The following is a 20,616-nucleotide window of genomic DNA, read 5'->3' as shown; positions in this document are numbered from 1 at the left end:
GGAAATTTGTGTGGAAGAGGCAAAGTGTGGCACCCAGCACTTAAGAGACCCGCGAGGTTCTGCACAAAACATGGATTGTTTAACCCTTTTTTGCTGGACAAATGTACATAAGAAGGGAAAGGCCAGGTGCAGGAAGCGCAGGTGGGTTCAGCCAGGCTGCTGCAGGACAGCTGTGTCAGAAAAGTGGATCCTGGGATCACGGCATCCCTTCCTGCTGCCTGCTTCTGGGTCAGGCAGAGCCAAGTGAGTCTCGTGAGGCTTTTCCCGTCATTTCCACTCCAGGCTTTGGTTCTAGACAAGGAGGGGAGAGCAGGCAGTTAATTAGCTGGGCAATGGCAGACTAGGATCTGGGCTTTTTCCAGCACTGAGTAACTAGCCCAGGAGCCAGCTGTGCTGGCCCTGGGTTGCCATGGTAATGAGAATGCAGAATCCAGCTCAGTCTGGATTTTTTAAACCATAATTCAGACTGTGTTCAGGGCCAGGAATGAAGCCCAGGCCTCTCAGCTTCTATCTGTGGGGCTGGGCTGTCTCACACAGCCTGCAGACCACTTGCCATGGGCACCAGGGGTCCCAAAGGAGGCATCCAGCTCCCCAAAACCCAAAGCATGTGGGAGAGGGAGCAGGGCAGGTCGTGGGAATGCAGCTCTATCTTGGAACCCATCTCCATCTCCCCACACAGCCCCACTGTGCCTACCAGTGCCATGTGAACGGGAGAAGGGGGCGGGCATGGCATCCTTGGCATCAGCCTCCCAGGATTTAAAACTCCCCACCCCACTCCCAGCAGGATGAGCTTCCAAAAACAGGGACCCTCCCAGCCCTGCAGTTTGCCCAGAGCTTGGATTTAAGCAGCAATCTCTTGGCTTGCTGTTCCTATAGCAACCCCTGCCCACACCTTGGATCGCAGTAACATCACATTCTGGATGCCAGAACCCCTTTCAGGATTTGTCAGTCCTCACAGTGACCTCCAGCTATGCTCCAAACACCTTAAGGTCTTGGCAAAGGATTTTGGGTGGTCCAGCCACATTTCGAGGGTGAGATCCTGTAGTGTGGGAGCCAAGAGAAGAGGGAAGAAGCTTCTACCCGAAAAGCCTACCTATGGCTGCACCGTTGGAGAGGGCTGTACTGCCTTCAGCCTCAGGGCTGCAAGCTTGGTGTTTGGGCTTGGTGGTCTCCAGCCCCGCCAGCAGCGTCATGAAATCGATGACAGTATCAATGTCCTCCTTGTTGGCAGTGACTTCCCTGAGGGCACTGACGGCATTGAGGCGGCTGAAGGAGGTCAGCTCAGAGATGTTGGCACGGAGGAAGAGAAGGATGATGTTGAGGTCGTTGAGGGGGCAGGTGAGCATCCTGCGACTGAGCAGGTCGAAGGCAGGCAGCATCTCATAGACAGAGAGCAGCCCCTTGTCCCACTGGCAGAGCTGCAGGGCGTTGTAGATGACAACGGGGATGAGGAGGACATAGACACTGCCAACTGCGACACTGATGATCTGGAACACGGAGAAGAAGACCAGCTTGCAAGGGATGAGCGAGGGGATATGTGGCTCTGCTTGGAGCAGCCCAGTTTTGATGGAGCAGCTGAACTCATCCTGGAAGAAGATGTTAAGGTGGAGAAAGACCAGGTAGAGGCAGGTGGCAGCCAGGAACAGGAGCAGCAGCAGGTTCCGCAGGATGTAGATGAACACCAGGGCATGGGAGTGCTGCTTGCAGGTCAGGTACCGCTCCAGCAATGGGAACTCAAAATACCTCTCCCGGCGGGCCCTGGGGGTGAAGTGATACAGAGGGAGTGAGAGCTACCCATGCTGGGTGCAGCCACAATGCCACATGGAGGGACTCCAATGGCCACGGTGACCTGGCCTGGCCTCACCTCTCGTACTCTTCCCAGAACTGCTCTGGCTCGGCACTGGCCTGCTGGATCTTCCTCATGTGCTGCACCAGGCGTACGGAGCGGTTGTAGGATTTATCCAGCTCATCGATGATGAAGAGGAGGTCACAGTGCAGGGCCGGGGCAGCAGCGTAACGCCACAGCAGGTACGGCAGGTACATCAGCACCGCCACCACCAGCAGCGAGTAGGGGAAGACCTGGGCAAGGAAGACAAATGGTCATTTAGGATGTGGAGTTGCTCTTGCTGTGGACACGCAGATGGGATGCAGGAGCACCCAGACGTGATTTTGACCCTACCTTGAGAGCCCAGAGGGACTTGGTGATGGCACGTCCCTCGGCGTCGAAGCCATGGTGGATGAGGGAGTCCCAGCAAGCCGTGTCAGTGTAGGCGGACTGCTTCCCCGTGAAGTTGGTGGGAGAGAAGCAGCTGATCTGGGAGCCTGGGGTGAGGAGGAGGAGAGCAAACCTCAGGCATAGAGGGTGGAGGAACACTCCAAAGCCACAAGCCAGTGCCTTACAGGAGGGTAATTACATCTTGGGCATTGCTTTGAATCAAAAAAAGCCTTTTCCATGGTCATTTTGGAGCTGCTGTTTTTCTAGCGGGGACTTTTCCATCTCTTCCCAAACATAAACCCTTTGTGTGTAGTGGTGTGTACACAGTGTAGGGAATTATAGCCTGACCAGTCAGAAACTGGAGTAAAACCAAATCCTCAGGGAGAGCAGCTGGATGTTGGCCGAGCCCAGATTTAGCCTGAGGTCACAATGCATCCATGCTGTTGGCACCCTCCTCCTCCTCTTCCTCCTTGGAAACAAGCCCGTGGCACCCAAAGGTGCTGGGCACAAGCAACTGATGCTGGGCATTGACTCACTGCTGCTCCTAGGGTTAGCCCAGCTGTTCCCAGGCTCTCCCAGTCAATTATGATCCATTAAAAACAATCAATAAACACCCATGAGGCAGAACAGCTCCTAAAACCAGACTTCAGGCTGTTCCGCTTTGGATCATGACACCATCAAGAATACAAGGGGGTTTGCCACAACAACCAAACCACCACTGGTGATTGCCCACGACCCGAAGAGCACATTGGAAAAGCTGCAACTCACCAGCAGAGAACTCCCGGGCGAAAGCCAGCGAGACGAGGAAGAGGGGCAGCCCCACGGTGACAAACTTCAGCAGGCGATCGCTCGGCAGCTCCAGCCGCAAGCCCTTGGCTCGGGAACTGCTGGCATCCGGGAGCAGAGCATCAGAGAGCATGTACTCAGCAGCCGTGTGTGAGAGGGACATTTTGAAGTGAGGATGGGACACCAGCGAGGGCTGCCTGAAGTGTGACTGGCTCAAGAAGTGACTTTGCCGGGCTGAGAAGTCCCTGCTGAGCGCCTGCTGAGCGCTGTGTCCGGCAGCTGTGAACGACAGCTCAGACAGGGCGTTAAATCGCCTCGTAATTACAGGGGAAACCTTTTCACAAATAGAAATAGAAAAACCCACCCCAGCAGCCGCAGCAGTGAGCTGGGAAGGCAGCAGGCTGGGAAGGCAGCTTTCCTCCCCGGCAGCATTCCTGCAGGGCAGCGTTCCTGCCCGGCCACAGCCGCTGCCGGCTCCCCGTGGTTTTATGTCCCTCTCTCATCAGCCAACAGGTTTCTGGCGCTGTGGCCCGAGGGCATGGGGGTCCCCAGCTATTTTCAGCACGGAGCCAGGGGACTGAGCCTTCCCACAGCAAGAAGCCCCAGCCAGATACACCGTGGCCTCACAGGGTACAAAAAGCCCTTTCTAGCACCCGAAACAGCCAGAGGGGCCAGAGAACATTCTGCTGCCCAGCCTCAAACTCCTCAGACAGGTCAGGAGACACCAAATGAGATAATTTTGAGGCAGAACATCAGCTGCAATTCCCCAGATCATCAATCCCACCTCTTGCCTGCCTCTAAGGGCACAGGGGGAAGAATCTGCTTCCAAAGAAAGCTCCCAGGGGCAAACGATCTCAATAAGGGGTTCTAGAAATAAGGGATAGAGTAACTGAAGAAGCAGTGGAACAGAACAGTTTCGCAGCAGCACAAAGCTGAGAAACCCACATCAGTGCTGCTGGCAGCACAGAGCAGGGGCAGTCTCAGAGCAGCTCAGCCCAGCTAAGCCAAGAAACTCTCTGTGCAGTCTCTCAACACAGCAAAAAAAATAGCACAGCCACTGCCAAATTGCACTTTCGATGAATTTTCAAATGAAGGGACTCTCCAAATCTGAGCAAAACAACTCTGGAGAGACAAGTGAAAGTTCCAAAATCTGGGAGGGGCTGCAACCAGGTCTGCTAAAACCTTCACAGGACTGAGCCCCACCTGGATAGAGCACAGAGACACACACCATGTTCCCTCAAAGGAACTGGAGCTTTTATTGCCCAGAAACAAGTTCAAAACACAAGTCAGACAAAGCCAAACTTCCACACAGCCTTGTTTGTCTCAACTAGAGGCTCTTCAGTGTGTCCAGCTGCTTTCATGGGCCAGAAGCACATGTAGGCATCCACTCTGAATCCAGCTACATCAGCACCAGCACAGAGACTTGCAGGCTTCACCCCACCACTGGCTCCAAGGTGGGCACAGCTGCTGTCATGTGCTGGAGATGCAGAGATACATGGCATCATTCCAGTCCTGCCTTGTCAGTCCTTCGGGATGTCCAGCTCTAGTTTCCTCAGGGTTTTTTGGAAGAAGAGGGGCGGCTTGCAGACAAAGTCTAAGGGCTGACCCAGGGGCAGGCAGAGCCTGTGGGCGTGCAGGTGCAGGGGGAGGTGCCGAGCCTTGCTCTGCTCCAGCTTCAGTCTCCTCAGAGTGAGCTCAGGAAGCTTCTGCAGCAAGGACAGAAAATGTTCTCTTCAAAACTGCAGCTTTTCAGCTGGGACTTGAAACCCCCAGCCCACAAGGAGTTGGGGGACACAAGGGGCTGTATCCAGCTCCAGCTGCTCCCCAGTGCAAGACCTGCCTTACCTGGGGTGCCAGTTTGCTCCAGTGTGAGTATTTGTGATCCCCCAGGATGGGGCACCCCAAGCCATAGGCCAGGTGAACCCGGATCTGGTGCTTCACCCCTGAGGAGAAAAGGGAAAGAAGAGAAAGGTGGCATCCAGCTGTGCCAGGCCTTGGCACTCACCACCCTCAGTGACGGACAAAACCCTGACAGTGCTGAAATCGCTGGCAAACAGCTCGGCAGCAAAGCATTGCCCCAGCAGGGCTTATTCCCAGAGCTTCGTCCCAGAAAGAATTTCAGTCATGTCTAATGACAAGTTCCCCCTTCCAGAGCTGCTGCTGGCTGCACAGAGCAGATCCAGGGACAGCTGGGCAGGCCTCACACACCGGTGATGGGCTGGAGCTCCAGCAGCGAGCAGGCGGAGGCGGCGGCCAGCCGGCGGTACCGCGTCACCGCGCTCTCGGCGCTCCGGTTCCTGCGGATCCTCACCACCTTCCCATCCTCCGGACACAGGCGGTAGTTGGGAGCCAGCGTCATCTGAAGGGCGGTGAGAGGGGCAGTTGGGGGAGACAGGAGGGGATGCTGGGGCTGCCTGGGCAGAATGGTGGCTGAGAGAACTCAGCACTCACCTTGTAGTGGGACTGGTGGCTCTGCACCTCCTTTTCCACAATGGGGATCTCCACAACACCCTCAACGGGGTCCGGGTCCCCCAGTACAACTGCCCTGGAAAGGGAAAGCAGAAGTCTGCAGGGTGCTGCTCTCACAGGATGGGAATCCTCCCCTCAGCCCCTCTCCCATGACCCAGTCCCATAAAATGGTGTTGAAGGAGGGAGTTAGGCGACACCCTCTACATCCACAAAGCCCCCACACCCCAGGGATTGTCCCCTCACTCTGTTTTTTAAGTCCCTTCACAGCCCCTTCTTCACTCAAACCTTTCCTACCAGTAGATCTTCTCCACCTGACGGGTTTTGAAGAGCAGACGGATCTTCTCCGCTGCCTCCTTGCTCCGTGCCAGCACCATCACACCCGTGGTCTCCTTGTCCAGCCGGTGGCAGAGGTGGAGGGGGTCAGCTTTCATGTTCTCCAACATCTTGGCCAAAATGGGCAGCACATCAGCGATGCAGTTCTTGATGCCGGGGCCGCCTGTGTGACCCAGGGCAGCAAGGAGTCTCACCTCTCATACTCCCCATGCACCCCAAATCACCCCAAAATGCAAGGGGAAGGCTGAGATCTGACAGTGACCAAGTTCCTGGAACCCTCTCTGGGAAGGCAAACCCCAGCACAGGAAGGACAGAGACAGAGTATCCCTGTCAGCACCACAGACCCATTTCCATTCCCCACTGCCCCTCACCGTGCACAGGGAGCCCGTAGGGTTTGTCTATCACCACGATCTCCTCATTCTGGTAGACAGTTCTCTCCTTAAGGATCTTGGCCAGGACATTGGGGTGAACTTGCTGCAGCTGCTGGCTCAGTGCAGTGAGTTCCCGGAGCCATCGTTGCCTCGGGTCCTTGGGGATCTGAGGAGAGAATGAGACACCAGTGGTGGGGTGTAAACAGCTCTTGGCTTTCACACAAACCTGCCCTGTGACCTGCAGCAATGTGCTCGCCTTCCATGTGCTCCTGCTCCATCACTGAGAGACAGTGTGGAATCCAGAGGGATCAGGACAAGCTCAGTCAGTGGCCTTGGGGAATCTCATAAGGCTGCACCTGGATCAGGGCAATCCCCAGGATCAACCCAGGCTGGGGATGAAGGGCTGGAGAGCAGCTCTGGAGAAGCACTTTGGTGCTGGTGGGTGAGAGCTGGACAGGCCCTGGCCCAAACCCCCCTGTGCTGGGCTGGTCCCCAGCGGGGGCAGCAGGGGAGGGGGGATTGTGCCCCTCTGCCCCCTCAGGTGAGACCCCACCTGCAGAGCTGCCTCCAGCTCGGGGGGCCCAGCACAGGCAGGACCTGGAGCTGCTGGACAGAGTCCAGAGGAGGCCACAGAGATGCTCCCAGAGCTGAAGCCCCTCTGCTCTGGAGCCAGGCTGGGAGAGCTGGGGCTGTTCACCTGGAGAAGGCTACAGGGAGCACTTACAGCCTCTTCTAGTGCCTAAAGGGGCTCCAAGAAAGCTGGAGAGGGACTTGGGACAAGGGCCTGGAGGGACAGGATAAGGGGAACGGCTTCACACTGCCAAAAAACAGAGTTAGAGTAGATATTGGGAAGAAATTCTTCCCTGTGAGGTGGTGAGGCCCTGGCACAGGGTGCCCAGAGAAGCTGTGGCTGCCCCATCCCTGGGAGTGTCCAAGGCCAGACTGGACGGGGCTTGGAGCAACGTGGTCTAGAGGAAGGTGTCCCTGCTCATGACAGGGGTAGCGGGACTAGATTTATTTTTTTTCCATCCCTCCCGATCCCTCTCACCCACGAGTCCCGCTCCCGGTGACCGCCCGCGCTGTGCACGCCGGGAGTTGTAGTCGACGGGACCCCGGGCCCAGCGGCCTGCGCTCCGCTCACCTCTCGCTGTTGCTCCTCGCTCTTCCGCAGCCGCTCCGCCAGCTCCTCTGCCCGCAGAGCCGCCGTCGCCCGCCCGCTCCCGCAGACGCCACGCACCGCCTGCACCAGCCCCGCGCCGCTCCGCCAACAGCGCCTCGCCGCGCCGCCGCCCGCCGCCATCTTCTAGCTCCTTCTCTGCGTCCCACCGGCAGCCAATGGTGACGCGGCGGGTGCGGCACCGCGAAGCGCCTGTCCAATGGGAAGGTGCCGCCAGCTGAGCGACAGCCGCGATGGCCAATGGTAGCGCGCGGGGGGTGTTCAAACCGCGGCGGCGGTTGCGGGTCACAGCGGAGCCGTGGGAGCGTCGCGGCGGAGCCGCAGGTACCGGGGAGCGAGAGGGGTGGGGGGTCCCGGCCCGGAACACCTCGGCCATCCCCCTCAGTGCTGCTTCGCTGCGCGCTGGGGGCGCTGAGCCCCCTCCCACTGCCCCTAAGCCAGAACACGACGCCGTTACACCGGTTTTCTTAAGATTTATAAAAAACAGTACTGAAAAAACGGATTTTTTTTCAATGACAGTAATTACAAAAAAGGTGAAGCAGCTGCCCCCCCCCCCCCATGCCGAGGTGCCCCGTCACTCAGTGTCCATACAGATCCTCTTGGGCAGCTGCTCGGGGGTCCCACTGCTGCCCCGCTTGCCCTCGGGGGGCTCCCCGGCCCAGTGCCCCGGCGCCTGGGGCGGCTCGATGCGGCCCCGCCGCACGAAGTGCTCGATGCGGGCCTCCAGCCCCTCGCACCTGGGCCGGGCCAGCAGGGGCTTGTAGGTGCGGGCTTGGACCCCTTCCACGAAGCCGCTGATCTGGCTGTGGAGTGGGGGCTGCAGCTCACCCCAGGGCACCAGGCTGCTCCCTGGACCTGTGACATCATGGAAAAACAAGTTAATCCTCTGTAATTCACAGAATCCCATAATGGTTGTGTTGGAATGGACCTTAAAGCTTATCTTGTTCCACCCCCTGCCATGGGCTTATGCCAGGTTGCTCCAAGCTCTGTCCAGCTTGGCTTTCAACATTTCCAGGGATGTGGGAAAATCCACAGCTTGTCTGGGCACCCTGTACCAGGGCCTTCCCACTCTCCCAGGAAGAATTTCTTCCCAATATCCCATTTAACCCTGCTGTCTGTCAGCATACATCCCAAGTTATTCCCCCAAACTCCCTCTACCTTTTCTGGTGGCCACGGGAGCAGCATCCAGCCCTGCCAACATGTCCCGGAGCACGTGGGTTTTGACGGCGTGGCTGGCCCAAAGCTGCTGCAAGTGTGTCACGTTGAAGCCCTGCACCTCTGGGTCGTAGAGCCACTGCAGGTCTGGGAACTCACAGTTGTACAGGACCAGGGGGAACTCGACTGCCATGCTGGGGACAAGGACAGGAGGTGGGACTGGGACCACAAAACGGCTCAAGAACAATAGATCTGCCACAACCAGCCCGAAACTCCACAGAACTTCCTTTCTGAGTAAAAAGTGACTTAATTTTCACCAAATACCAAGGACTACAGCTATCAAAACTTTGCTCAAGAGCAAGAAAACAGAAATGCTTGTGGATACATTCCAATGAGGCCACTGGCAGCGTGTTTGCATGTCTGAGACCGCTTCATGTGCTGGCATCGCTTGCCAGTGGCACTCAGTACACAGCCGTTGCTCTGAAGAACAGCCCATTGGGTTTCCCAGACCAATCCCTACCTGTACTGTGGTTTCCGGGGGTTCTTCTCCACATTCAGCAGCTCGTCAATGACATCCGGGCTCTCCATGCCCTGGCCGATGAGGAAGAGCACGGCCATCATGCAGCGCACTTGGTGGTACAGGAACGCCTGTCCCGTCACCTCGAACTGGCACAGCCGGAAGGGATCCCGTGGCCCGGCTTCTCCTCCCCTGTCCACCCACGTCACTCTGGCGCTGAGGATCGTCCTCTGGAAGCTGAGCACCCCGTTGGCCACATCCATCTTGCAGAGGTTGCGGAAGTCGTGGGTGCCCACGTAGCGCTGCGCCGCGGTGTCCATGAGGGCCACGTCCAGCTGGGCACAGGGGAAGAAGTACCGGTAGGTCCGGCTCAGGCAGCTGAAGCGGGCGCTGAACTCTGGCTCCACGGGGGCCCAGGCCAGCACCCGGATGTCGGGCGGCAGCACCCTGTTCAGCATGTGCGTGTAGCGGAGCTCCTCCTGCCCCTCACCCTCGTGGCCGTTGAGCTGCTGCCCCTCTGGCAGGCTGGAGCGGAGATCCAGGGAGATCACCTGCAGAAATGAGGAAAGCCAGGATTAGAGCTTGGATAGATGGGCACAGTGGCATGTGCAGCCAAGTCTTCCCACACCTCTGGGAAATAAATCCAGGATCTCCTACAGATGAAGGTGGCTTCAGACAGGCAATCCTGCCATGGCAGAGCTGTGAGTGCCTCTGAGGACCTGAGCAGATGCCATGGATTCCATTAATAAAACAGGGAAAGTTGCAGGCTGCCTACATAGCACGGTCTCAGAATGGCTTCATCTTTAGTCACTGGGTTATAATGTGCTTTTTTTTTCCAAGCTGGAGGTGATGACTGGAAGGCAGTAACAGCCTGGCTGGCCAGGAAGCCTGGTGTAGGAACAAGTTCATTCCCACCGTGGGTGCTGTGTGCTGAAGTGGTGCAAGAGAAGGCACCAAATGCCCTGATTTTATGTGGCTCATCATGTGAAGGAGAGCAGAGCAGCCATTTGAAGCTAACCTTATGGCAGCTTTGCTTTCTGTGCTGGGAGGGAAGAAAGGAGACCCAGTCCTATGGTGAAGCCACCAAGGTTGTGCTCTCCCCAGTGTCTCAGCCAGCCAGATGGCTTCATGCCCACCAAGCAGGCCAGCTTGCTTCCCTCCCTCCAGCTCCCACTCCCACGCTCCCTTCCGCTGGCTGCAGCTCCCCTCAGACCCTTCTGTGCAAGAATTCAGCTGCCTGATGCTGCAGGAACTGAGCCAGTTCCTGGAGATTTTGGATTTTTGTAGGGTTGGTAAGTTAAATCAGCTGAGAGGGCAGGGCCTCACCAAGCTATTGGAGAATCTGCAGCCCTGGTAAACATGTTTTACCCTCCTAAAACAGGGCCCTGGAAAACAACTCATATGAGGGGAAAATGGCACTAAAAAGGTTTAAAAGGTCTGAAATCATTATTGCACATGCAAGAAGCCATTGCTAGGTTCACTTCCAGGGTTAAGAGCTGTTGGCTTTTAAAGAACAAATCCAAGCTGTGCCGTGGGATAGGAGTCCCATCAGAACTCCATCCCATCCCGAGAAACCGACAGGAACCTCCATGGAGATGCTGACCTGCCCAAAGGCACTGACACCCTTGTCTGTGCGCCCGCAGCGGTGGTAGTTGGACGTCTGTCTGTCGTCCACCAGCCGTGTCTTCTTCAGGGCTTCAAAGAGCTTCTCCTCGATGGTGTTGGGGGTGTTCTCCTGGCTGGCAAAGCCCTGGTAGCCCCAGCCCAAGTAGGCGATGCGCAGTGCCACGTGTCTGCGGCTGTGGGCACTGAAATCGAAAGGCCGTTGTTGGCGTTTCCTGCCTTTCCCAGGGGCTGGAGGAGCTTCTCTCCTCCCAGCACCCTCCTTGGCCTCCTGGAGCTTCTCCTGCAGCCGCTTCACCTCCACTTCCAGCTCCTGCACCCTCTTCAGGAGCTGCTCATGGTCAGTAGCCGTGCTCTCCTCAGCCATAGCCACCACCTTGGAGTGTCAGTTTGTTGCTGGTGGATCCTTGAGGTCTGCAGGGAAAGAAAAAAAAATGGTGGATTTGCATTTTTATGTGCTTTTTATTAGCTCTCTAGGCTTGTTCTACAAAATAACTGTTACCAACAGATTCAGTGTCTATTGTCTGAGCCCCTTGGTATTCCCAGGGAAGTACAGGCAGGGCAGGGCCACTGCTGCTTAGCTCGGGCAGCTTCATCTCAGTCAAATCTCTTTTTTTGGACTCTTCAATCACTCCTCTTCCCCCAGCTGATGGGATCTGCTCCGTCAGCAGCAGCACGTTCCCGGCGAGCCGTCACGGAGCCCTTGGCACTTTCACACCTGCATCCCCGCTGCAGACAGCGTGCTGATGGCTGCCACTCATCCCGCCCCACCATCTGCTCCCACTGTTCCCAGCGGCACCGGCAACACTTGCGGCTTTTCAAATTGCCTGAAAGAGATCCTAAACCCATGCTGAGAGTGGAATCTGTATCTAGATCCCTTTTTGTCACAAGGCTGGAGGTTTACTATCACCAGACTCATAAATGAGCATCTAAACACACTGCACTGAGCCCTTCTCTCCTCTGGAAGTAAAACACCCTCTTGTATGTCTCTTGATTAAATTATGACTAATTATTGTGGATTTAGAAGCAGAGGTACAAGAAAAGACTGTTATCGTCTTGCCAGTGCATGGAACCTGCAATGTGTTTTTCCATCAGGACTTCATTTATCACATAATTATTTCTAGTGTAGTTTTCTAGCAGGAATTTAGGGGTTGTGTTTTGTTATGGTAGGGAGGAGCCTTCTGCTGGTAGCAGGAGGTTTAGCAGCGCACTGAGGACACCCCCAACCTAAATCAACACCCCTGAACCCAAAAACTTCAGTGTCAGAGCCCTTTGACATCTTTAGCCAGCCTGAATTTATTGCAGTAAATTAACCCCGTTTTCTTTTTCTGCAGAATCCACCCAGTTTGGTGGGAACCATGAAGAACGTGCTAGGAGCAGATAGTGAGGATGAGCTGGCACCCAGTCTGAGCCAGCTGAGGGCCTGGCAGGGACACAGCGAGAGGCCATCATGTTCCCACCATGATCCCTACACCGACTCATCCATCGATTTTGGCACACAGCCAGCCTATCCCATGGATCAGACAGAAACCAAGAGGTTGGTGATGAAGAGGAAGGTGCTGAGGCACAGACCCGATGGAAGGGTGGAGGTCTTCGATGAGTCAGAGAACGCTAAGCCATGGAGCCTGGGGCATCGCAGCACTTATGTGGATGATGCTGTGCCCAGAGAGGAAACAGGGACCAGCAGTGGCACCCTGGAGAACTACATGCACTATGATGAGGACCAGCTCTCTGAGGACGGCCCCTACTCTGTCCGTGGGGATTTTGGGAGTGACACTATATCTGAGTACCCCATTCCAGGGCGAGCGCCCACGAACTACATTGCTCCACGGGCTGTTAGACAGAAGAGGACTGACCCAGTGGCCAAACTTAATGGATATAAACAAGACTGGGAAAGATTTAGCATTCCTGGGCAGGATACACATCAGGGCTTGCGCTGGGCCGTGCGGAGGCAGATGCAGCAGTCGGAGCTGCCACGCCGGGCACAGAAACATCTCGTCCCCAACACGTACGAGGTGCCCACGACCAAGAAACGTGACGCCCTGCGCTTTGGTGTGCGCTGGGACCTGGCCCACAGCCTCATGCCCCGCCGGGACACCTCCTCCTAGAGCCCCAGCCCTGCTGCTTTTTCCTCCTCAACAACCTCCATAGCCTGGAAAATCCCCCTGGTGACCTTCAAGCAGGTTAAGTTTTGGTGTGGAGGAGGTTTTCTTTGCAACGTCTCAGCAGTATCTTTCCTTCTTAATAAAGCATCTGCAAAGATTCCTTATTGTTCTGTGGGTTCATTAGAAACACTGTAGGCAACATGCATTATTCCAGACTTATCTCTGCATCACCTAAGTCCGCTGCCTTTGCCTTATTTTACTTCATCTTTAAAATAAAGGAGCTTTAGGATAGAAGCCAGGTATTATTAGCACTACTAGCAGTGTTATTACTATCATAAACATTAATTTTTCCCCAGATATGGGAATGGACTGAAAAGGTGGCAGTTCTGGTGCAGGAAAGGTTCCCCAAAAGCTCAGTGGGATGTCTGAAAAAGGGAGCAGGAGGATGGGAAGCATGTGACAGCTGCAGCCTGGAGTCCTGTGTCCAGCATCCCCTGAACCTCTCCTGGGGTCATCCCACATGGGGGACATACAGGCTTGAGGACCCAGCTGTCACCCCACAGTGCAGGGGTTCTGGCATCTCGGGGGATCTTCCAGGTTGGTGGTCCCTGGCTCTCCAGCACCCTGTGGGTCCCCATCCATCTGTGAAGGGGTCTCTGCCCCCCAGAACCCTTGAAACACTCCCCCAATCCTATAGCTTTCCTGCCCCTTCTGCACCCAAGGGCCCTCTCCCTCCCCTCTCAGACCCTGTGGGGTCCCTGTCTGCAGCAGGGGACCCTTCCTGCTCTACAGGGTCCCTGTCATCCAACTCCCCAGGGATCCCACTATCCTATGGGGCAGTCTCTCTTCCCCAAAGACCCCCAAAACCTTATGGGGACCAGTGCTGGCACCATGTAGGATCCCTCTGGGGACCCTCACTGCCCTGTGGGGTGGGTCTCTGTCCCCCAACACCCAGGGACCCCCCAAAGCCCCATGGGATTCCTGCATCTCCATCACCCTGGGGACACCTTCTCTCTTGGTGTCCCAAGACTCAGCACCCTGGGGCCGGAGGAGAACACACAGCTCCCAAACCCTGCAGGGCCCCTCCCTACAGCAGGGGACTCTCCCTCCTCCATAGTCCTGTCCCCAGCTCCTTATGCGACAGGCTGAGCCCCAGGACCCCCCTCAGCCTTACAGGGACGAGTGTTGGCACGCTGTGGAGTCCCTGTGTGCGGCAGGGGACCCTCCCCGCCCCATGAGGCGCCGGCGCCCAGCACCCCAAGGCCGCGCAGCCTACCGCGGGGTCGGTGCTCGGCTCCCGCCGCCGCGCTGCCGGATGTTCCCGCCCCATCCGGCGCTGCGGGCACTGTGGGAGCGCTCCATGGCGGCGTCGGACCGCGGGCTGCGCGGGCCGGGCCCGGCGGGCACCGACGGCGTTCCGGGCTGTCCGTGGCACGGGGCCGCGCCGCGCCGCTCGGCTCCCCGCTGCCCCGGGCTGCGCTGCCCCGGGCGGCCCGGCCGGGCCACGGCCCGCGGGCTCGGCCTGCCCCCCGAGCCCCCCGAGCCCCCCGCGCCGCGGGCCCCGGCGGAGGACGAGGAGAGAGGTGCGGCCCCGAGGGGAGCCCGGTGTCAGCCCCGCCGAGCGCGGACAGACCCCGCCGGCTCCCCAGGGAAGGGCGGCCCGCAGTGTTTAGTCGTGATTTAATCAGGAGACAGCCAAGAGGGTGTTTTATTTCCAGAGGAGGGAACGGGTCGGTGCGGTGTGGTTAGATGCTCCTTTATGAGTATGGTGATAGGAAGTCTGGAATAATGGATGTTGCCTGCAGTGTTTCTAATGAACCCACAGAACAAAAGGAAATCCTCTGGAGAGAGAATAGAATTCTCAGTGCGAGCCTTTTGGTGTAAACAAACACAAGAAGTTCCACCTCAACATGAGGAAGAACTTCTTGACATAGAGAGTGGCAGAGCATTGCGACAGGCTGCCCAGGCAGGTCCTGGATTCTCCCTCTTCAGAGACATTCCAAACCTAAAAGAATGACATTCCTTATGTCACGTGCTGCGGTTGACCCTGCCTTTGCAGGGGGTTTGGAATGGATGATTTCCAGAGATCCCTTCCAACTCTAATGATTCTGTGATTCCATTTGTTTTATTTACGGAGTTGCTGCCTTTCCCAGTGCCGCTGGCGGAGCTCTCGCTGATGAACAAGTTGATCCACACATCCCTGGTGGAGTCCCAGCAGCATGTGGAGATCCTGCAGCGGGACCCCAGCTCCCCACTCTATTCCATCAAGACCTTTGAGGAGCTGCCCCTGTGAGTTGTCACAGCCCCTGACCCCGCCGTGCTCCAGCACACCAGCCTCCTTCACATGGCTGCTTGAGATGCTTTGTTTCCACAGGAAGAAGGAGCTCTTGCAGGGGGTTTATATGATGGGCTTCAATAGACCATCCAAAATCCAGGAGCAGGCTCTGCCACTCATGCTGGCATACCCGTGAGTAGGAACGCGGCGTGGCTGAGCCTCTTGTGGCATCCCAGCCCTGTGGTGCCAAGCAGGAACACCCTGACCCCTGCATTCCACTAAGCTGCTTTTGCCTTGCAGGCCCCAAAATCTGATTGCCCAGAGCCAGTCAGGGACAGGGAAAACAGCAGCTTTTGTCTTGGCCATGCTGAGCAGAGCCAATGCCAACGAGAAATATCCACAGGTAATGCAGGTCAGGGAGAGTGAAGGGGTTGGCCCAAGTGCCCAAGACACTGCCATGGGCAGAGCTCTGGACATTGTCCCTGTTCCTGTGTGACTTTACCTACTGGAGCAGGATGATAAACCATCAGGGCTCATCACAGTGGCAGGTAGGACCAAAAGCATGGTGCCCACCTCAGAGAGGTGCTTTGGCTTGCCAGAGTAGATCAATCCAGGCTTCAGTAACCCTGGAATTTAGGTTTTGAGGAGCAACTGCAGACACTGCGGGTTTCTGGTGGTCAGATACTCCCAGTCCTCTCTCTGGGTGCAGAACCAGCTTTGTCAGCTGTTTCCAGCCATGTAAGATCTCCTCGTGTAGGTATGGACAGTGTCACTGAACTAGGGCACAGGAACAAGCTGGACCACTCTTCTGAGAGAGGAATTTTCTCCTCAGAAATAGCAGCAGCTTTTTTCTGCCCCTTTGGCTGGAGCTGGGAGCACAGCCCAGCTCCTGAGCCTCCACCTGTGCCATGCTGCCCCATCCCCTGCGCCTCAGTGCTGTGGGGTGCTCCTGAGCTGCTCCTTGTGCTGTCCCTGCCTGGTGTGCCTCATCCTGGGCCTGACAGCTCCTTCCTCTGCTCTCCCGCCAGTGCCTCTGCCTGGCTCCCACCTACGAGCTGGCTCTGCAGATCGGGCAGGTGGTGAGAGCCATTGGGAAATTCTGCACTGACATCAAGGTGAACTACGCTGTCCGGGGAAACCGAGGTGAGTCCAGCCCAGCACAGCTACAGGCACTGCTCCAGAAATGGGAAGGGAGATCAGGGATCTCCTCTTAGAGCCTGGAGCTACCAGGGATTGCCCAGACATCCATGAAAGGCCATGAAATAGTGTTACTCCCCCTCTTCTAATGAGGAGGCTTTTCCACCATCACTGGCTGCTTGCAGACTCTCTTTTCCTGTATGGGGGTGGTTCCCACACCCCAAGGCTGTAGGGAAGTGTCATGATGACCCCTTGAAGGCATCACTGAGCAGCCAGGGTCTGAGCAAGCCCAGGGAAAACACAGAGAGCTCTGTGCCTGGAGGTCGCCAAATGCCTTTTGCCCCCTTGCAGTTCTGAAGGGCACAGTGCTGGAGGAGCAGATCATCATTGGAACGCCGGGCACCACACTGGACTGGTGCTTCAAGCAACGCATCCTGGACTTGACAAAGATCTCCTTGTTCGTGCTGGACGAGGCTGACATCATGATTGACACACAGGGTCTCTCCTGTCAGAGCATCCGCATCCACAGGTGAGGATTGCTGAGAGCTGGTGTCCTGATCTCTGCTTTCCCTTCTCTTCTTTAGCTTTAAAGGGATCTGTCACCAAAGAAGTGTAAAAATGATGCCAAAGAGGCTTGTCCACAGGCCTGTCTTTAAAACTGCATGCACTGGACACACAGTTGACCTCGTTTACCTTTCCTTTGAGCTGTTACAGGCCTTGGATTGACTCACAAAATAATAGAATGGTCTCAGTTGGAAGGGACCTTAAAGCCCATCTTGTTCCCATCCTTTCCCATGGGCAGGGGCACCTTCCATTAGATGAGGTTGCTCAAAGCTCCATCCAGCTTGGACTTGAATACTTCCAGAGATGGGGCAGCCACAGCTGCTCTATGCAACCTATGCCAGGGCCTCACCATCCTCCCAGGGAAGAACTTCCTCCTAATATCTGAATCTGGTTTTTTTCAATATGAAGCCATTCCCCCCTTTTCCTGTCACTCCAGGCTCTTGTAAAAAGTCCCTCTCCATCTTTCACGTCAGCCCTCTTGGCTTTCCTTTCCAAGGAAAAGTTTAAATTAGGTTTCTGCCCTTCTCCTGGGCAGCAGCTCTCTCTGGAGCTGACAGAGCTTTTTCCCTGCTCCAGGGCTCTTCCCAAGAGCTGCCAAGTGCTGCTGTTCTCAGCCACTTACAAGGAACCCGTGCGGGCCTTCGCTGAGCGGATTATCTCTGACCCCATCGTGATCAAGCTGCGTGAGGAGGAGCTCACCCTGAGCAACATCAGGCAGTACTTCATGGTGTGCCAGAGCTCCGACGAGCAGTACAAGGCCCTCTGCAACCTCTATGGCAGCTTCACCATCGGTCAGGTCATGATCTTCTGCCAGGTAAGGGCCCTGCCTGGGAGAGGCCTGCACTGCCCCTCTGCCATTGGGAATAGCAGGAATGGGTCATTTTACAGTGGGGGCACAGTGGGCCCCAGAACAAAGAAGAACACCCCAGGGGAGTGTTGAAAAGTGGCGTGAGCTCCCTCAAATGGAGCAGGGGACTCTGGAGGGGGAACTGTTTGCCTCAGCCTCTCCCTGTGTGTGCAGACCCGGAGGCTGGCAGACTGGCTGTCGGGGAAGATGAGCAGGGACGGGCACCAGGTGGCCATCCTGACGGCAGAGCTGACAGTGGTGCAGCGGGCCAGCGTCATCCAGCGCTTCCGTGAGGGCAAGGAGAAGGTGCTCATCGCCACCAACGTCTGTGCCAGAGGTATCCTGGGACACCCAGCACCCCTCTGATGGCCCCAAATGTGGGCTTGAGCAGCTGGTCCTGTGGGACAAGGTATCCCAAAAGGATCCTTTCCCTCTCTCTTTCCAGGCATTGATGTGCAGCAGGTCACCACGGTGGTGAACTTTGGGCTCCCCATGGATCAGGACGGCGAGCCGGATTTTGAGACCTACCTGCACCGCATCGGGAGGGCAGGACGCTTCGGGCACCGCGGCATCGCCTTCAGCGTGGTGGAGAGAGGGGCCGTGGGGCTGGTGCACAAGATAGAGGAGTATTTCCGTGAGTATCTGCATGGATCCACTGTTCCAGGAGGTGGGGCTGAGACTGATCCCCTCCAGCTCATTTCCTGTTGGCAAATAGTCCTTGTCAGGCTGCTCCTCTCTCCAAGGCTCATCTCACTGGGAACAAGTGACAAATGCAGCTTTTAGGGTGATTTTTGCTCCCCAGCAGGCAGATTTCCCAAGAAACAGTCCTGGTGGTTGTGTGCAACTTGCAAGGGATGTTACCAGTACCCAGGCTGCCTCGGCATCCCTCCTTCAGGCATATTTTCTGCCTTTCTTTGCAAGCTCTTGTCCCAGGGGATCTGGTGCCCCAGCTTAGCTCAGCCCTGGCTGTGGGAGAGGAGATGGCAGCTGTGGAAATCTTTCCTGAGTGGAAATTGATTGTCACTTGTTAACATCAAGAGGATTTTCATGGGATTTGCCAGATGCCAGGGCTGCACTGATGGCTTTTTGAATCCCACTGCCTGTTTTCCCTGTGATTTTTAGAGAAAGCCTTCTGATGGGCAGGAAACGGTGTCCTTTCCTCATCTCCAGCCTCAGAGCCACTCAGCCCTCTTGGTTCCTTTAAATGTCCATCTGTCCGTGGAACCTGGAGTGAGCCTGAGGCAGACACCAGGCAGAGAAGACACAAGCCACACATTCTGGCAAAGATTGTTGCTGTGGAGTAGAAGCAACGAGCAGCTGGAACAACTGGCACATGGATGAACCCAACCACAGCCATGGCCAGAAGGAGCCAGTGTGAGAAGGAGCTCCCAGCAGTCTGACTTGTGCTTTTCACGTTGTGGTGTTGCATTTGAAGGGTACAAACCATCCCTGTCCTGCATGGCTGTGGAGGTTGGAACAGGGAGCAGGGGCACATCAGGGGCTGAGCTCTGCCTGCTGCTGCCGTGGGGCTGCTGCTTGTGTTTGCTGCCGTGCCATGGCTGCTGCCCTGATCCCGTTTCCCTCCTGCTTTCTCCCAGCTGATTCCCCTGCTGACCCAGTTCCCCCTGCACTTCCTCCCAGTCGATTTCCCTGCAGAGGGGAATGCTGCAGTGAGCACGCTGGGGGATTCCCAGCTGGTGTGGGGCACTCAGGTGGCACTGACACCAGTTCAGGGGAACGAGCTCTGTGCTCATGTCCCAGCAATTGCTCTTTTCTTCCTACAGAGACCACGATCAAGCAGCTGGATCCATACGACATGGACGAGCTGGAGAAGCTTGCAGCTGAGTGAGGAGCAGGGATTCGTTCTCTCAAATCCAAGTTCTAGTTCTAAACAGGAGGAAAAGTTACAGGGGAAAGCTTCCCAGTTCTCTTGTATCCTCCTGAAGCTGTTGAGTTTTGTTGTGTTGCCGGAGGAGAGGCTGGAGCGAACCTTGTTTCGCTAGATGGCAGCAGGAGTCCACCGCTGCCATCCCGGATCCCGGGACAAAACCCGGCAGGTTGTTCAGGGTCCCAGCAGTGCAGGAGAGAGTTTGGAGCCCTGGGGGTCTGAAATCCAAGTGTTTGGGATCCCATTAGCAGGGGGGAGAGGTTAGACCCCAGGGCCCTGAAATCCAAGTGTTCAGGGTCCCAGCAGTGAGGACAGAAGTTGGACTCCAGGGATTGGGCTGTGTTTGTGCCTTTGTTAATCTTTAATAAATGGAATTGTTTGTAATCACTTTAGGGTGATTGCAAGGGTGGCTCCTTCTTCACCAGATTTCTCTGAAATGTATCAACCCTCGCGGGTGGGGATTAGCTCAGTGTTGACAATGGTGTCATTTGTCAGGTTGGCTATGGCACCCTGCTCTCCTCATCCAAATTTCTATCCAAACCTGACCTGAACAGGCACAAAAAGTGATCAAAATGCGATGAGAGCACAGCCAGAGGCGTGTGTCAGTGGGAGCAGGAGCTGGTGGTAGAGAGAGGGGGCCTGGCCCTGGCTCTGCAGCTCCTTGCTGCTGGCTTTAACCCTTTGAGGCATTCAAGCCTCAAAACCTCTTTGTGGGGAGTACACACATTTGGTGCTAACAGTGTGATTTTGGTAACAAGCAATGAATTCTAATTAAGGATCAGTGAGGGAGATGGGAGATGAGAGGTAGTTTTCCAGACTTTGCCGAGTGTTCTGTGATCCCCCTCACCGTGTGCACCCCCAAATCCCCCCTGGTTTGCTCCAGCCCCCTGGAATTGCGTTACAGCACAGTCGCCCCCATGAATGTTTGATGGTCTGGGGCGTGGCAGACAGTGGGAGATGAAATATCAAACCTCGCTCCTTGCCTGGCTTCCCCAGCTCCAAACCCCCCAGCTTTGATCACAGGGGATTGGCAGTGTATTTTCTCCTCCTTTAACCAAAATAAAAAAAAATCGTGTGTGGAGGAAGGAACACTGAGGAATTAAATTCCCATGTGAGGGGAATGCAAGGATGCTGCCATTCCCACAGCAAGTGCA

General features: G+C 56.1%; 5 protein-coding genes across 9 annotated transcripts; 2 read left to right on the top strand and 3 right to left on the bottom strand.

The window, feature by feature from the left end:
- Window positions 1-18: 18 nt before the first annotated feature.
- PANX3 (pannexin 3) lies at window positions 19-3,637 on the bottom strand. The gene is given in 6 exon segments (XM_066334603.1): window positions 19-291; window positions 1,094-1,758; window positions 1,865-2,079; window positions 2,180-2,322; window positions 2,984-3,470; window positions 3,472-3,637. Coding segments are annotated over 6 exon segments (1,605 nt in total). The 5' UTR covers window positions 3,505-3,637; the 3' UTR covers window positions 19-229.
- Window positions 3,638-4,233: 596 nt separating this feature from the next.
- RPUSD4 (RNA pseudouridine synthase D4) lies at window positions 4,234-7,492 on the bottom strand. Its single transcript, XM_066334651.1, has 7 exons — window positions 7,316-7,492; window positions 6,175-6,340; window positions 5,765-5,966; window positions 5,453-5,546; window positions 5,210-5,360; window positions 4,847-4,944; window positions 4,234-4,707 (listed from the first exon to the last, which is right to left on the bottom strand). The coding sequence occupies exons 1-7, from the start codon at window positions 7,472-7,474 to the stop codon at window positions 4,522-4,524; spliced, it is 1,056 nt and encodes a 351-aa protein (XP_066190748.1). The 5' UTR covers window positions 7,475-7,492; the 3' UTR covers window positions 4,234-4,521.
- Window positions 7,493-7,616: 124 nt separating this feature from the next.
- HYLS1 (HYLS1 centriolar and ciliogenesis associated) lies at window positions 7,617-12,909 on the top strand. Its single transcript, XM_066334613.1, has 2 exons — window positions 7,617-7,675; window positions 11,981-12,909. The coding sequence occupies exon 2, from the start codon at window positions 12,005-12,007 to the stop codon at window positions 12,752-12,754; it is 750 nt and encodes a 249-aa protein (XP_066190710.1). The 5' UTR covers window positions 7,617-7,675; window positions 11,981-12,004; the 3' UTR covers window positions 12,755-12,909.
- Window positions 7,909-11,100, bottom strand: PUS3 (pseudouridine synthase 3). The gene is made up of 4 exons (XM_066334612.1): window positions 10,627-11,100; window positions 9,027-9,574; window positions 8,510-8,700; window positions 7,909-8,206 (listed from the first exon to the last, which is right to left on the bottom strand). Exons 1-4 carry the CDS (start codon window positions 11,011-11,013, stop codon window positions 7,926-7,928), a joined length of 1,407 nt encoding a protein of 468 aa, XP_066190709.1. The 5' UTR covers window positions 11,014-11,100; the 3' UTR covers window positions 7,909-7,925.
- Window positions 12,910-14,788: 1,879 nt separating the features above from the next.
- Window positions 14,789-19,849, top strand: DDX25 (DEAD-box helicase 25). 5 transcript variants are annotated; one of them, XM_066334967.1, is made up of 9 exons: window positions 14,789-15,040; window positions 15,126-15,218; window positions 15,327-15,429; window positions 16,055-16,169; window positions 16,515-16,692; window positions 17,304-17,541; window positions 17,749-17,911; window positions 18,020-18,208; window positions 19,359-19,849. In XM_066334967.1, exons 1-9 carry the CDS (start codon window positions 14,928-14,930, stop codon window positions 19,421-19,423), a joined length of 1,257 nt encoding a protein of 418 aa, XP_066191064.1. In that variant the 5' UTR covers window positions 14,789-14,927; the 3' UTR covers window positions 19,424-19,849. The 5 variants fall into 5 exon arrangements, 2 of the variants coding, with proteins under 2 accessions (XP_066191064.1, XP_066191063.1); XR_010745277.1 differs by adding an exon at window positions 18,697-18,948 and having other exon boundaries at window positions 14,928-15,218; XR_010745275.1 differs by adding an exon at window positions 18,697-19,010 and having other exon boundaries at window positions 14,928-15,218; window positions 19,359-19,432.
- Window positions 19,850-20,616: the final 767 nt, after the last annotated feature.

The sequence above is a fragment of the Sylvia atricapilla genome, chromosome 23, assembly GCF_009819655.1.
Source record: "Sylvia atricapilla isolate bSylAtr1 chromosome 23, bSylAtr1.pri, whole genome shotgun sequence".
Classification (NCBI taxonomy): Eukaryota; Metazoa; Chordata; class Aves; order Passeriformes; family Sylviidae; genus Sylvia; species Sylvia atricapilla.
The sequence above is the reverse complement of the archived record's forward strand: the minus strand, read 5'-3'. Positions and strand labels throughout refer to the sequence as shown.